Consider the following 13863-nt stretch of genomic DNA (forward strand, 5'->3'; position numbering starts at 1 on the left):
ATTGTTCATGGATTTAAGCATTAATGGGATTACATCGAAATTAATGAGAAGTAAAATACAAGCCATCTTATTTTCTTGCTTTTTGATCCTACCAAATTTTAAAGTGAGAAAAGGATGTTCCTGTCCTTTTATTTATTGATGTTAGCATTTTTTTTGCTTCCTGGAAATTACTTCCAAAATTCTTCCTCTTTTGTTTTTGTTTTTAAATCTTCACACTTTAGAAATGCTATAAAAATGTTCAATAATTATAATTATTTCACTAAATACAAAAAAAGACAATTTTACACTTGATACAAAGAGTCCTGACAATTATAATTTAAAAGGCTGCCATCTGTGTGTGTGTGTGTGTGTGTGTGTGTGTGTGTGTGGGTTGTATATGCATGAATGTATAGATAATTAAAATATTGGCTCCTTGAAATTCCCACTTCTGATTATGATGACAAAGAAAACTTGGGAGCCTTTTTCCATGGAAGACAAGGCACATGAGATTGCTTGCTAACTATACGCTAGAGCAGAGTTCCTCAACCTTGGCAACTTTAAGATGGGTGGACTTCAATTCCCAGAATTCCCCAGCCAGCATGGCTGGCTGGGGAATTCTGGGAGTTGAAGTCCACCCTTCTTAAAGTTGCCAAGGTTGAGGAACCCTGCACTAGAGGGAGCTGGGCCTCAATCTCTAGCCTCAGCAGTCGCCAGCCCAAAATTGTCCCATTTTTCTCAGTCTTGCTGAATAAGATGTTGTGTTCTCTGTCCTCCGAGAGCATCTTCGTCTGGTTTCCCTTCTATAAATGCGCCATATTCTGCAGCACCAAAATGAAGATCGGGGAGGACAAAACAAGAAGGCCAGAAGTGAGAGGACTTAAAAGATCAAAGCGGCAAGATACTGGTATGAGATGTGTCTGTCTTAGAAACTTAAAGCAGTTTTGCATCAGTTGAACTGGCAGCACTTCTCACAAAGGATCCGGGTCTTAGTTTGGTGAGAGCGCTTAGAATTCTCCCAAACAGGGAATTGCTGAACTACAGTAACAGGCTTCCCTTACTAGAGTACTCTCCATGCTAGCAGGGGCTGCTGGGAGTTGTAGTTTAGCACCCTCTGGAAGGCAACAGGTTTCCAATCTTTGCTCTTCAGGCTTCCTAAATCTTTGCAAGGGATTGAGGATTTGGCCTGAATGACACACAACAGAATGGAATTTGGAGGAGGTAGACACAAGGATGTCCATGCAGGTCAAAAAAGTCAAGTTGTGGCCACCACTCAAATGAAACCCTGCTCCTTTTTTAGTCGTGTTACAATGCACATAGCAAAGGATGGAGCTTCCATCCTGCAATCACAGCCACCATCGTAACTTTTTTGACCCTTTCTGCAGACACCTTCTTCTGAGTAGAAGAGTGGGCTGGGCTACTTCAGAATGTACTAGAAGATGCTATCAAATTCAGGCTTCCCCCCACAGTGGGGCAGGAGCTCACATGTCCGAGAAAAAAATTCCTTACCCAGTTTTTCCTCAGATCTTTTCCAGTTGCACAGAGTTTGCCATATAGGGGAGCCTCAAAAAATGTGATTCCTTGATACGAATTCTGGAGGGGGACAGTCCATTGCACCATGTCGTGACTTAACTATGTCATTCCTTCTCATCTTGCTAGATGTGTAGGCAAGGTTAGCTAGAAAGAGAGGAATGACCATTAAATCCGTTCGCCCTGGAGTATGGATACTTTAGATGTCACAGAGTTGGCATCGTCAGGCCACTCTAACACCCCCCCAACCCACAAAGGCTTACCAGCATCCTTGCTACTGTAGCTGCCAAGTTCGTCCTCCTCCTCCTCCAGCAAAGCTGGTACCCCTGGAGGTCCTGGTCCTGGTGGGAAGACTGAGAGTTTGACACTGTCTCTCACAACGATGCAGAGGGCAGGAAGACGGAAAGGGCTGAGACCCCTTGTGCTGTGCAGCCCTGGGGCAACCTGCTTCACTTCGATGCACGCCCCCTTCCAGGCCGTTTCTCCTTTCCAACTTCATCCTGCATGGCCAGTGAAACCAGGGCAGGGGAACAGAGAATAAGGAGAACAATCCCCTTCAGTTGATAGGGAAGGAGAAGGAAAAAAGAAAACCAGAGAGAGTTTGGGAGGGCAGCTAAAAGGAAGTGAAGGAGGATCTTAGGCAGGAATGGAGAGCATAGGCTGGAAGGGAAGAAATTAGTTGATGAGAGAAGAAGCCTGGGCTGTGTTTGGGGCAGGAGGCGGGAAGGCTGGATGGGAAAAACCCTGGGATGGGAAGGGGAGGGCCCAAGGCAGCTCCAAAGCAGGGATGGGAAGAGGGGAGGGCGAGGAAGGGAAGGCAGGCAAGGGGGGGAGAGGGCTGGGAGACGAAAAAGAGGCGGAGAAGACAGAGGTGGGCAGAGGAAGGGCAGGCTTGTGGGGGTCGGGGGCAAGCAATGGGGAGGGGGCCGGCCCCACTGTGGCCTTCTCGCCGCCACCATGGGTGCGCCGGTGGCGGTTCAGGTGGGAGCTGCGGCTGAAGCATTTGCTGCAGAGGCTGCACTGGTAGGGCTTCTCCCCAGTATGGGTGCGGTGGTGGATGGTCAGCTCTGAGCGCTGGATGAAGGCCTTGCCACACTCCCCACAAGCGTAGGGCTTCTCCCCCAGGTGGGTGCGCTGGTGAGTCAGTAAGTTGGAACTGACGCTGAAGCACTTGCCGCAGGTGTCGCAGCGGTATGGCTTCTCCCCGGTGTGCATGCGCTGATGGATGGTTAAATCCGACTTCTGGATGAAGCCCTTGCCACAGTCCCCGCAGGAGAAAGGTTTCTCCCCAGTGTGGATGCGCTGGTGCTTCATCAGGGCGGAGCGCTGGGCAAAAGCCTTCCCGCAGCACTCACACTTGTAGGGCTTCTCTACCGCAGGCCCCAGGGGCTGAGCTGGAAGTTTGCTCAGGCTCTTCCCACAGTCCAAGCAGTGGCTGCTGCGTGTGAGGCGCCCTTTGCCACCGTACAGCTGGTATTTCAGGGTCTGCTTGGCCCCACTGCTGAGGAGGAACCCTTTAACATGTTCAGGGCAGTGATGGGCAGCAGCGGCTGCCGCCTGGGCTTGATGAACTCGCTGGTGCCGGTCAAGATGGGAACTCACGGAGAAGCCCCGACCGCACTGAGCACAGGTATATGGGCGTTCCCCCGTGTGCACACGTTGGTGGCGCTCCAGGTCAGAACGCTGGATGAACCGCTTCCCACAGTCACTGCAAGGGAATGGGCGCTCCCCCGTGTGAATGCGCTGGTGCTGCGCCAGGTTGGAGCTGCGGCTGAACCGCTTCCCACAGGCGCTGCACGGGTAAGGGCGCTCCCCTGAATGGATCTTACGGTGCTTAGAGAGACCAGAGCGTTGTCCAAAACATTTCCCACAATCTGGACAGTTGTGAGTAGCTGGGACTAGCAGGGTCGCAGACGGCCGCTCCTGGTGGCCATGCTGGTGGGTGCGCCTGTGCCGGTCAAGGTGGGAGCTGACGGAGAAGCGCTTCCCACAGTCTTGGCAGACGTAAGGCCGCTCCCCTGTGTGCACACGCTGATGACGCTCCAGGTCAGATTTCTGGGTGAAAGCCTTGCCACAGGCTGTGCAGGGAAAGGGGCGTTCGCCTGTGTGCACACGCTGGTGCTGAACCAGGTTGGAACTGCGGTTGAACCGCTTGCCACAAGCCACACATAGATAGGGCTTCTCCCCAGTGTGGATCTTTTGATGTTTAGCCAGGATCGAGTGTTGCCGGAAGCAACGTCCACACTCAGCGCATTGGTGCGGCCTCTCTGGTGTGGGGATACTGTGGCCTCGACCACTACCATTCACGCTTTTCTTCCCACACTCCACACACACCCCAGGCTCTTCCAGATGCCTTTGGCTGTTGGAATTCTTCCCTTCCTGCTGATGCCTGAAAGAGTCTTGAGGAGGCGTTTGGTCCTCTGGGCCCTGTTGGCACTGACTGCTGCTGGCACCCCCCTCACCTGGGCTGGTACATCTCCTTGATGGCGGTGCCCCCTTCTCCAAGCTGTCTTCTGGCTGCACTTCTTCTTCATTCTCCTCAGCAGCTGAAATAGAAACAGAAAGATGAGAGGCAGCAGGACCAACTGAGTCCCAAATGATTATTCCAAAGCGTTCTCACACTGGTGTTCTCCAGGGCTTTGGGACCGGTCCTCCTATCAGCTCCAGTCCAGGGATACAAGAGCACGGCTGCAAAAATTCAGATGACCACTAGGCACAAGCAAAGATAATTTTCTGGGTCTCTTTGCTACAATCTAATGCAGTGTTTCTCAACCTTAGCAACTTAGCAATTCTGGGAGTTGAAGTTCCCATGTTTGAGAAACACTGCTGTAGATTAATAAGGAGCACATCTGATATTTCTTTTTAAAGAAAAAGAAGAGTTTTCAAACTTCACAGACATAAAACTAATTTTGAACATACAAAGTTTAACAAAATCTAAGAAACGAAAGGGCATTTAACAAGATTTCCAATAATGTACTGGAGAGGAGCTTATTTGCAAATCATTTTAATATGCATTATTTGTATACCTCACATAATTCAGTTTTTCTTAATATAGAACATTTTGTATTGTAGCTTGATTCCTTAGATCAATCAGAAAATATACTAGCCACCTCATCTTCTTCAGGATTTCTCTCAAAAATAGAAAAATGCTTGGAACACCATTATTTTTATTCCAAGAATTGCTGCCCTAACTCCCACCATCACACTCCACGTGTCTCATGGACACTGCTGGAAATATCTGTTCCCCTTGGTGTAATTGTTTATTTAGCAATAATCCATCCTCCACAAAATTAAAAGTTCAGAGTGAGGTAGTTCTATCAGTTCATACCTGGAACCATTAAATTGTCCAATTACATAATGGGTCCAAGAAAAGGGCAGGCAGTAGATGTGCTGGGGCCTTAACAAAGGTACGGGAAGTCCTCGACTTACAAACACAATTGGGCCTGGAACATCCATCACTAAGCGATGCAGTCATTAAGTGAGTTGCGCCTGATTTTACTATCTTTTTTTGCCACAATTGTTAAGTGAATCCTGCTTCCCGCATTGACTTTGCTTGTTGGAAACTGGCTGGGAAGGTCACAAATAGTGATCACGTGACCCTGGGATGCTGGAACTGACATAAATACGTGCCAGTTGCCAAGTGCCTGAATTTTGATCATGTGACTGCAGGGGCACTGCAATGGTCGTAAGTGCAAGGACTGGTTGTAAGTCAATTTTTTCAGCGCCATCATAACCTTGAATGGTCATTAAACAAATGGTCCTAAGTTGAAGACTATCTGTACTCAACAATCCAAACAATAGGGACAGCTGCAAGTAGCTTCTTACAAGGATGTGCACTAGGAACAAGCTATATGACTCACTTCATCCTCAGAGATTTGACTTCCAAAATCCCTGGGGAAGGAGCTGAACCCCAAAGAGATTCACATCACGGTAGCAAATCCGACATGCAATGTAACAACTGTGCCTCTCCTTGCAACCTGTGGCTTTCTAAGGGACGTTGGGCAGCAGTTCCAATCAGACAAGAAGTCCAACTGTCAACGGTGATGGGAACTGGAACCCAAGAACATCTGGGGGATAATGGATTGCCCACTCCTTCTCAAAAGCCAAGAACAGGTATAACATAGATGCATTACTTAGGTCCTTAGTATTTAGATAACTTAGATAACTGCATAGCTTCTAAGAACTGGATCTTGGATATTATAATTTCTTGGATCTAAGAACTGACTGTAGGAAATCCCTGATAAATATAGATAGTGACGGAGTAGACCCAGCCAGCACAAACAGAAAAGGCAGTGGCCTTCGCGGGCTTGAAGGCTTTCATCAAAATGATGAAAGTAGTATTGTGCCCTCACTTAAACAAGAGGAGCAGATGTTGCACAGACCTGCTCCTTTCCTCATCTGTCCCCCTTTGACCCTCTCTGTAGATGCTTCCGAAAAGGCATCCCCTGTTATTTTGCACAGTGTCATCCTCTTCATTCTCAGTGTCCTCACAGTTCCTGCAATGAGACCAGCCTACCTTCATCTTTGGGACTCTTGGGCACCTTCTTCCTTGCTTTGCGCTTCCCTTCCTGGCTCTGCTCTTTAACCAGCTCCCGCAGCATCTTCTCCACTTGGCTTCTGCCGGCCGTCTGCAGGATGAGGCCCAGCTGGCGACGGAGGTCAGAATTCAGCCCACTTTCGCTTGAGCTGGCTGCTGTAGACTCTTGCATCTGGGCCTGTTGTGCTTGGCTCTGTTCAGACTCCATGTCTGCACCACAGAAACACAATGGAAACAGAGAGTTCCTATGTAGCCTTGCCAATGATCTAGGTAGGAAAAAAATGCTTTAATGCCTTAATGGCTGCTTCATGTACAAAATCAGCCAGAAAGGTTTTTCACAGCATGGATATTATCTAGCTGTATACTACTAAAGCTCTCGTGTCTGTAACCTTCAACTGGGCAAAATGGTGCATCATAGGGCAACAATTTTTGAACTAAGGTACCTCAAATGGGCTAACTTACAGAATGTGTCCAAAATCTAGGACCCATGACTCCTGTGGGATTGAAATTTGGAAAATTTGTGGCTGCTTCAGCACTGCTGTGCTGCTGCAGTTAGCCCAGGTCACATGATCATCACGGGCGTATCCCCAACCTCTTTCCTGCCTCCCTCTGTCCTCTGTGCCCAATCGGCTGGCAGCAAAGCCTGATGGGCGAGCAGCAATTGGCTGCTTTGGAAATGAGGCAGAAATTTGAAACCTCTTAACAGCAGTGGGCATTGGGAAGGATGAGGGAGTGACTTGGATGCCTGTTGGCGAAGTAGGGCTGGTTGGGGTGCGCTGGTGGTCAATGGGTGAGCCCCCTTCCTCCCTCAAGGGAGGGGGCCCTTGAGAACATGCTGGATGGGGAGCAGGGCTGCAGTTTTCCTCACAGTCGCAGCTCCCTTTGTTCCACTTCCCCCAAGCAAAGTGGCAGGCAGTTCCGTGGGTTAGCCGAGGAGGAGGAGGTGGCTTCACCAGGGCCCTCCTGAGGGTTATGAGGGGAGGGCAAATGGCGCAACCCTATATTATATGTGGAAAAGAAGGAAGGAAGGAGGGAGGGGGAGGGTGGGTGATGTGGTGGACTGCAGCAGAGAGCAAGGCTATCAGGAAGGAGGGGTGCATTCCAGGAGGGGGGAGGAGGCAAGAGGCAACACAGTCCGCAGGGGGAGCGTGAGAAGAGAAGGAGGTTCAGGATAGCCACTCCCTAGAATCTCACAGGGTAAATCCACTAGTTGCTGTAGTATAGGTTTAGTTTGGCAAGATTCTGTCTATAAGGTGTAAGCAAATAAAGGAACTGTATTCAACTGGACTGTTTCTTCCTTGTTCTTGGGCTCAGCTGGAGAGAGGGAGGGAGGGAGGGAGGGAGGGAGGAAGATTTCTGACGCTCCCTGCCAGCTTCCCACAAGCAAAGTCAATGGGGCAGCAAATCATTAGTCGCTCACACTCCCACTGCTTTTTTGCCCTTGGTCATTCTCCTTCTCTGTTTAGGTAAAGAAATGTCTCTGAAACGATGACCCAACGGGTCACAGGTCATCTAGTTAGCATTGTTATTCTGGGCTTATGCTTTGGATATTAAGCTGCCTTATAAAGACACAGCTACAAAGGCTGGCTAAAAAGTTGGCAAACCTTATTCCCAAGTGTCACCCAAATGCAAGACCAGTAGGACATGGGGGGGGCACCCATCCACCTGCCCATCAAACGAGCACAGCCTCTTCCCACCTGACGTTCTCCAGATCTGTCAGACAACTCCAAAAATTCCTGCTATGGGTTGTGGGTGGATGAGAATTTTGGGTCTCAAGTTCAGAAAAGCTGTGCTGGCGTAACTGCTGCTGCGATCCACTAGCCTGGTGTTATTACTTTATTTAAGAGAATAAATAAACTACTATATACTACTTGCGTCTGTACACTGCCTTTCCTTCTACTGTAGATACAGTGTCCATGTGGCTGAGAACAGTAAAAATAAAATATAAAAAAGCAGCAACACCATAAATTACTACAAAGAAAAGCAGATGCAACAAGCTGTAGTATCCTAACAGCAATGCAGGCAGAGGTTTGCAGGTGATAGCTGTCCAGGGCATTCCAAAAAATATGACTGGAAAAGGAGTCCCTTTTCCATGGATAAAATCCAGAAATGGCCTTGACATGGGATAGTAACCTCAGGATCAAATCCAGCCTGCTCCAGCTGTTTCAGGCATGCCCTGGATAAATCCTAGGAGAAAGAGGAATCCAGGTTCCAGGGAGTTTGAGCATTTATTCAGAGACGGGGAGAGTCGTCCTCCGCCCTGCAGACTTACCACACCCCAGCCCTCTTCTTCTGTGGGACTCAGCAAAGGCAGTTATCCGAGGCCAACTGATTGCAATTTCCTCTGCTGCAGATGGGAGAAATGGAGGTTGTAGGTCAGAAGATGGCAAGGCACGCCACTTGTTGCATTGATCTCAAGGAACTCAAAAGGGTCAAACACGGGGGACTCCCTTCATTTTATGCCTACAATAATACATCTGTGATATTGGTTAGAGAGGAAGAGGGACTGGCCAGCGAGCCCCACGATCAAGTGGGAATTTTGAACCTCAGTGTCCCTGATTCTGGTCCAATGCCCTAATGATACCCTGCGTTAGTTCCATAACCATAAAGATACCACTTCAGAGCTATGTCAGTCCATAGGCTTTGCATGCAAGCAATCATGAGTTCAAGTCCTGGCAGCTCTAGTTAAAAGGAGTGGGTAACAAAAGACAGGAAGAACTTCCGAGATGCTCCAAAGTTATTGCAATGCAGAGTAAACAATATTAGGTTTAGATCAGAGGTAGGCAACCTTCAGCCCCAGGCAGAGGTATCCACAAGGGGTGTCATATATCAATCTATCAATTGATAGATCAGTGTTTCTCAACCTTGGCCACTTTAAAAAGAAATATCAGACGTGCTCCTTATTAGCCTAGAGCAGTGTTTCTCAACGTAGAATTCTGGGAGTTGAAGTGCACACATCTTAAAGTTCCCAAGGTTGAGAAACACTGTGATAGATGATGAAGATGAATTTTTAACATATGCTGTGTGAAGAGATAAATATCATCTACCAGATAGAACCCAGTAGCAATACTTACAGCTACAACATTTGTTAACAACATTATTTGGACCAGCAGCATTTTCAGCTTCTGAGAGACCTGAGATATTAGAACAACTTGTTAAATCCTTTAAAACTAAAAAACCTACTATTAGCTTTTATATATATTTGTTATCAATACATCAATTTGACATCCAGATATTAAGAGATGAGTGGAATACAGAATTAGAGGTTTCTATATTACCTAGACAACGAGAGAGTGTCTTAACTTCTATAGCAAGAGTGTCAATGGACCTTAAACTACAACTTATACAATAAAAAATACTATTTAGAATTTATTGGACTCCATTACGTTTGTATAGAAAAGGATGGTCTAAGACAGCATTTTGTTGGAGATGTAAAGGATAATGCTTCTTTAAATATATGTTTTTACAATGCTTACTAAGTTTTAGGAGAAAGTAGTGGACCATAAACATGACTGTGTGACAAAAGCTACAATTTTCAGAGGATAATTTTCTTTTGAATTACATACCTAGTACAGTACATGGAACTTGACAAGTGGACAATGTAAATGGATTCTCTGTGCCCTTACTATGGCCAAAAGACTGATATTGCGGCATTGGGAAGATAACATCTTCAGTGTTAGAATTAGCACTACCTAGTTACCTAGTTACCTAGTTACCTAGCCGGGTAATGAAACATTTGCAAGAAAACAACCAAACTCAGAGAACCGCAAGGACTCCACAGTTCAACCCTGAGCTACACATATTTGCTTCTATTGATATTGGAAAGAAACACACGCCCCCCTTTACTCAGTGGATTGAAGACCTGATCGCACTTGCCACCTATGAGCGGATTGCCTGTAGACGTAGACTTTGTATGGACAAGTATAATGAAATATGGGAGTCATTTATACAAAATACAGTAAAAAGCATGATAGTTATATAATTTTATTAGATAGTTATAGATATATGTATACCTGTATTCTATTTGCATTAGATAAATATATATAGAATTGTTATTGTTTATTGTTGTAACAACATATACTTTATACTTTCTTTTTTTATTGTTTTTCTGTTGCATTTTTTCACTTACTTTTAAGCATTTGTTATATAATTGTTTTTTTTATAATGTATGTATCTGTGTCTTTTGTTCCTTTTTGTTTTTCTCTTTTTTTAAATGATTGTAAAATAAAGGATAAATAAATAAATAAATAAATAAATAAATAAATAAAAACAAGGAGTGTCACATAAGTTGAGATGCAACCACCAGCTTGACTTTTGTGACACCCCTGGCCCCAGCAACATATCTAGCTGTCAGGTTTCCCTTTTGCAGTCCTCAGAGTCTCTTCCAACCATGATTGCTGCCATTTTGGTGGGAAACAGGCATATCATAATTTAACAAAAACCAAGGAAACTCTCCCCCTCATAAACCAACTCTCACCCATTGTTCAGCATGGCCACACTGCATCCCTCAATCAACCCCCCCCCCCCAATGTTAAGCACGGCTTATCAACAGGTAGTCCCCGGGTTAAGAATGCCCGGGTTACAGATGACCCGTAAGAGCGGAGCCTATTGTAGCAAAATTTGAGTTAAATACACAATGGTTTGAGTTCATTACACAATACTTACATACAAACTTGACTTAAGGACAGGCCTTGGGAACAGAACTTGTTCTTAAGCTGGGGATTATCTGTATTTCCTTTAGATAAGGAAAGAGCCTGACCATTTCCAAAATTCATCTCTTGGGGGAAATTGCAACACTGGATTAATATAGCTTTAAGTTTAGGAGAGATGACGTAGCAACATCCTGGTGGATGAGAAAATGCTTACCCAGCGAGATCACATTCTCATAGTTTTCCTGCATGATGTTGATGGCCAGGTGCTTCTGCAAATATCGCCCCACCTGAAATGACAACATCCTGCATGCTGAGCCAGGTGACAGAATGGAGAGAACACAGCTGAAGACTGGGAGCTTCAAGGTTTGGGCTGCAGGGGTCACGGGGGCAGGAATTTGCTCCTGGGTAACAGGGCCTCCAAGTATAAATGGACTTTCTCCTCCAGAGGGGAATAAGGGCAAAAATAAAGCCCTGGGGGACATTACTAGAAAGTTGGCAAACCTAGTCTTATTCTTGCAGATAGCAATCTGTAATTGGGTTCACTATACAGCATGAGACCATATTTTCCTGAATCTTCATTTACTGAATCAATTACGGTGGCTGTGTTTACACAGCACACTGAGGTGCAACTAGACAAAACACATTATGAATGTGTTCACACACCTCCCAACACATGGTTAATTGAACCATGCTTTACTGAACTAATCCTGTTGCCTAGGTTCACACAACACACTGAACCATAAAGCAGCTGGCCACATTTTAGCTTTGTATGTGGGCCCAATCCAGCCTATGGCTTAGTATGTCATGTAAATTCAGCTGTACATGCCATGCAACGTGCTCGGCCTTTCTTCTTTCCTTCCCACCTCCCATGCTCATCACATACTCCCTTGACCTACCAGGGAAAGCAAAAAACCTCCCCATCTAACAGTCTTCCCACCCCTCAGATTTAAACTCACTGATGTCACTTATAACAAATCAGAGCTGTATCAAATTATCCATCTGCACCATACCCTTGTTTTTTGCACTTAGAACAGCCTTTTGCAACCTAGCCAGCCTATAGATGTATTGGGGCTGCAGGTTCTTGAATTCCCAGCCAGTATTCTGGAATTCTGGAATGGCACGGAGGCTGGACATTCTGGAAGACGTAGCTCCAACACGCCTATAAAACTGGGGAAGGTTCACTTAGCACCATGTTTCTCAACCTTGGCAACTTGAAGATTCCCCATGGCTGGCTGGGGAATTCTGGGAGCTGAAGTCCACACATTTTCAAGCTTCCATGGTTGAGAAACACTGACTTAGCATCTCTATTTGGTCTGTACAGAGTTTATGGCAATGTCCTTCACTCTCATGGCTTTAACTTCTGATATTGCCCCTCAAAAAAAGTGTAAAAGCAGCTTTATGCAGGATTTTCTTCATTTTTCTAGCTGTATGCATAAACTTGGTGGAAAAAAAGAAAATACAGCTCCATCTTGCCATTCTATAATAGAGAGAGAGAGAGAGAAAGAGGGAAGGGAAGGGAAGGGAAGGGAAGGGAAGGGAAGGAAAGGAAAGGAAAGGAAAGGAAAGGAAAGGAAAGGAAAGGAAAGGAAAGGAAAGGAAAGGAAAGGAAAGGAAAGGAAAGGAAAGGAAAGGAAAGGAAAGGGGGAAGGCAGGTTAGCTAGCCAGCCAGCCAGCCAGCTGCTGATCAAGGGCTATGCTGGCTGGGCTGTGGGGAGGTGTCTCTGGAAGATACCAGCGAGGGAAAGGCTGATGGGCAGAGGAACTGGTGGAAGAAGGCTTAGCTATAGCAGTAAGTGAACCTCTGCTGTAGGTCCCGAGAAAACTGCCCATGTAGGAGAAACGGAGAAACCCAGGGACTGTGAAGGCCAACCCCTGCATCTTAAGGACCCTGGCAAGGGCTTTTAGGCCAATGAAAGGAAGCATTTCTTCCTGCAGGGTATAATCAACTTACGGAATTCACACCAAGTGGCGACAGCAGTGGCCGCTAATGTAGAATGGAAGATGTGGAGTTATCAATGGCTCACGGTCAGGACCGCCCTGTAGAACTTCCATATCCAGAGGCAAGCTACCTCTGAAATCAGTTGCAGGGGACATCCAGCAGAAAAAACCAGGCTGCTTTGAAGAGCTGCTCGTGCATTTCCAGACAGGGCATGGCTGGCCGCTGGGGGAGGCAAGGATGTGCAGAGGAGTGGCCAGATCTTGCTCGGAGCCCTCCAGGATCCTGCCCTTTCAAATTAAGCTCCACCGCTGAGTTCAATGGGCCTCGCTCTCAAGGAAGTCCGCCGGCTCCCAGCTTCGGCTCCGTCCTCTGGCTGCTCCTTTCGGTTCTCCCCTCCCCCGCCCCCCGGAGAGAAGCGGGCTTTTCTTGCTAATTCTCCAGCCTTCTCCTTCTAATCTCTGGAGTTTCCAGCTGTTCGCGGGTCGATGACCGCAGACCCGGAGTTGCCGCCGCCGCCTCCGGCGCTGGGGTTTGCAGCCGTTTCCAAGCCCCGCGGCCCCGCTTGCGAGGGGGCGCCGGTGGACCCGAGGGGGAGCAGCTCCGGCTGTGCTCTTCTGGGGAGGTGGGGCGCCCTAATCACTAGGGTCTCAGCCGCCACCTCCCGACCCAGGAAGCTCAACCCCGGATACAGCCGGCGAAAAAAGAGGTGGGTGGGAAGACCGCAGCCCCCAAGACTGAAAAGCGGCAAGCCGGAGCCCTCTGCTGGCTCCCTAGATATCTTGGCCACGGGCTTCCGAAAAAAATCCCTGCCACGCGCGTCTGGTTTGCCCGGTGTACCACCCCGGGCAGCAGCATACTCCCGCCCCCCTCCCGCCCCTTTCTGGCAGCCTCTTGCTTTAGGGTCTGGGTGCAAATGCCCCCTGTTTAACCCTGATAGGATGAGGAATGGTGGAGAAGAGGGGGACATGGTGAAGATGATCCAGAACTCGAAGAACAAAGTAGCTTCAAACAACAAAAGGATGTGTGTGCCGTTAGAAGATGACACAAAGGTGCTTTCAGTTGCTCCAGAAGGCAAATCCAGAGACAGCGGGTAAGATTTGGGCCAAAATATCAGGAGAAACACCTCTCAGGGTTGTTGTAGTTGCATTAAAGCCTGTGGTGCTCATACAGAGCAGAGGGCTGGACTAGATGTCCTTGAACACAATAGTCCTTTGAGGATTAATAATACT

General features: G+C 47.2%; 1 protein-coding gene across 2 annotated transcripts; it reads right to left on the reverse strand.

The window, feature by feature from the left end:
* Positions 1-603: 603 nt before the first annotated feature.
* LOC112541413 (uncharacterized) lies at positions 604-13297 on the reverse strand. Of its 2 annotated transcripts, XM_088134550.1 has the most exons (8): positions 12647-13297; positions 10910-10982; positions 9118-9177; positions 8316-8390; positions 6023-6253; positions 1770-4052; positions 1486-1653; positions 604-797 (listed from the first exon to the last, which is right to left on the reverse strand). In XM_088134550.1, the coding sequence occupies exons 2-6, from the start codon at positions 10941-10943 to the stop codon at positions 2182-2184; spliced, it is 2271 nt and encodes a 756-aa protein (XP_087990676.1). In that variant the 5' UTR covers positions 10944-10982; positions 12647-13297; the 3' UTR covers positions 604-797; positions 1486-1653; positions 1770-2181. The 2 variants fall into 2 exon arrangements, with proteins under 2 accessions (XP_087990676.1, XP_087990677.1); XM_088134551.1 differs by lacking the exon at positions 9118-9177 and having other exon boundaries at positions 605-797.
* Between the last annotated feature and the right edge of the window lie 566 nt (positions 13298-13863).

This window comes from Python bivittatus, unplaced genomic scaffold, assembly GCF_059951505.1.
Source record: "Python bivittatus isolate LINGU-HERP-01145 unplaced genomic scaffold, Pbiv_v1 ctg000080_np1212, whole genome shotgun sequence".
Lineage (NCBI taxonomy): Eukaryota > Metazoa > Chordata > Lepidosauria > Squamata > Pythonidae > Python > Python bivittatus.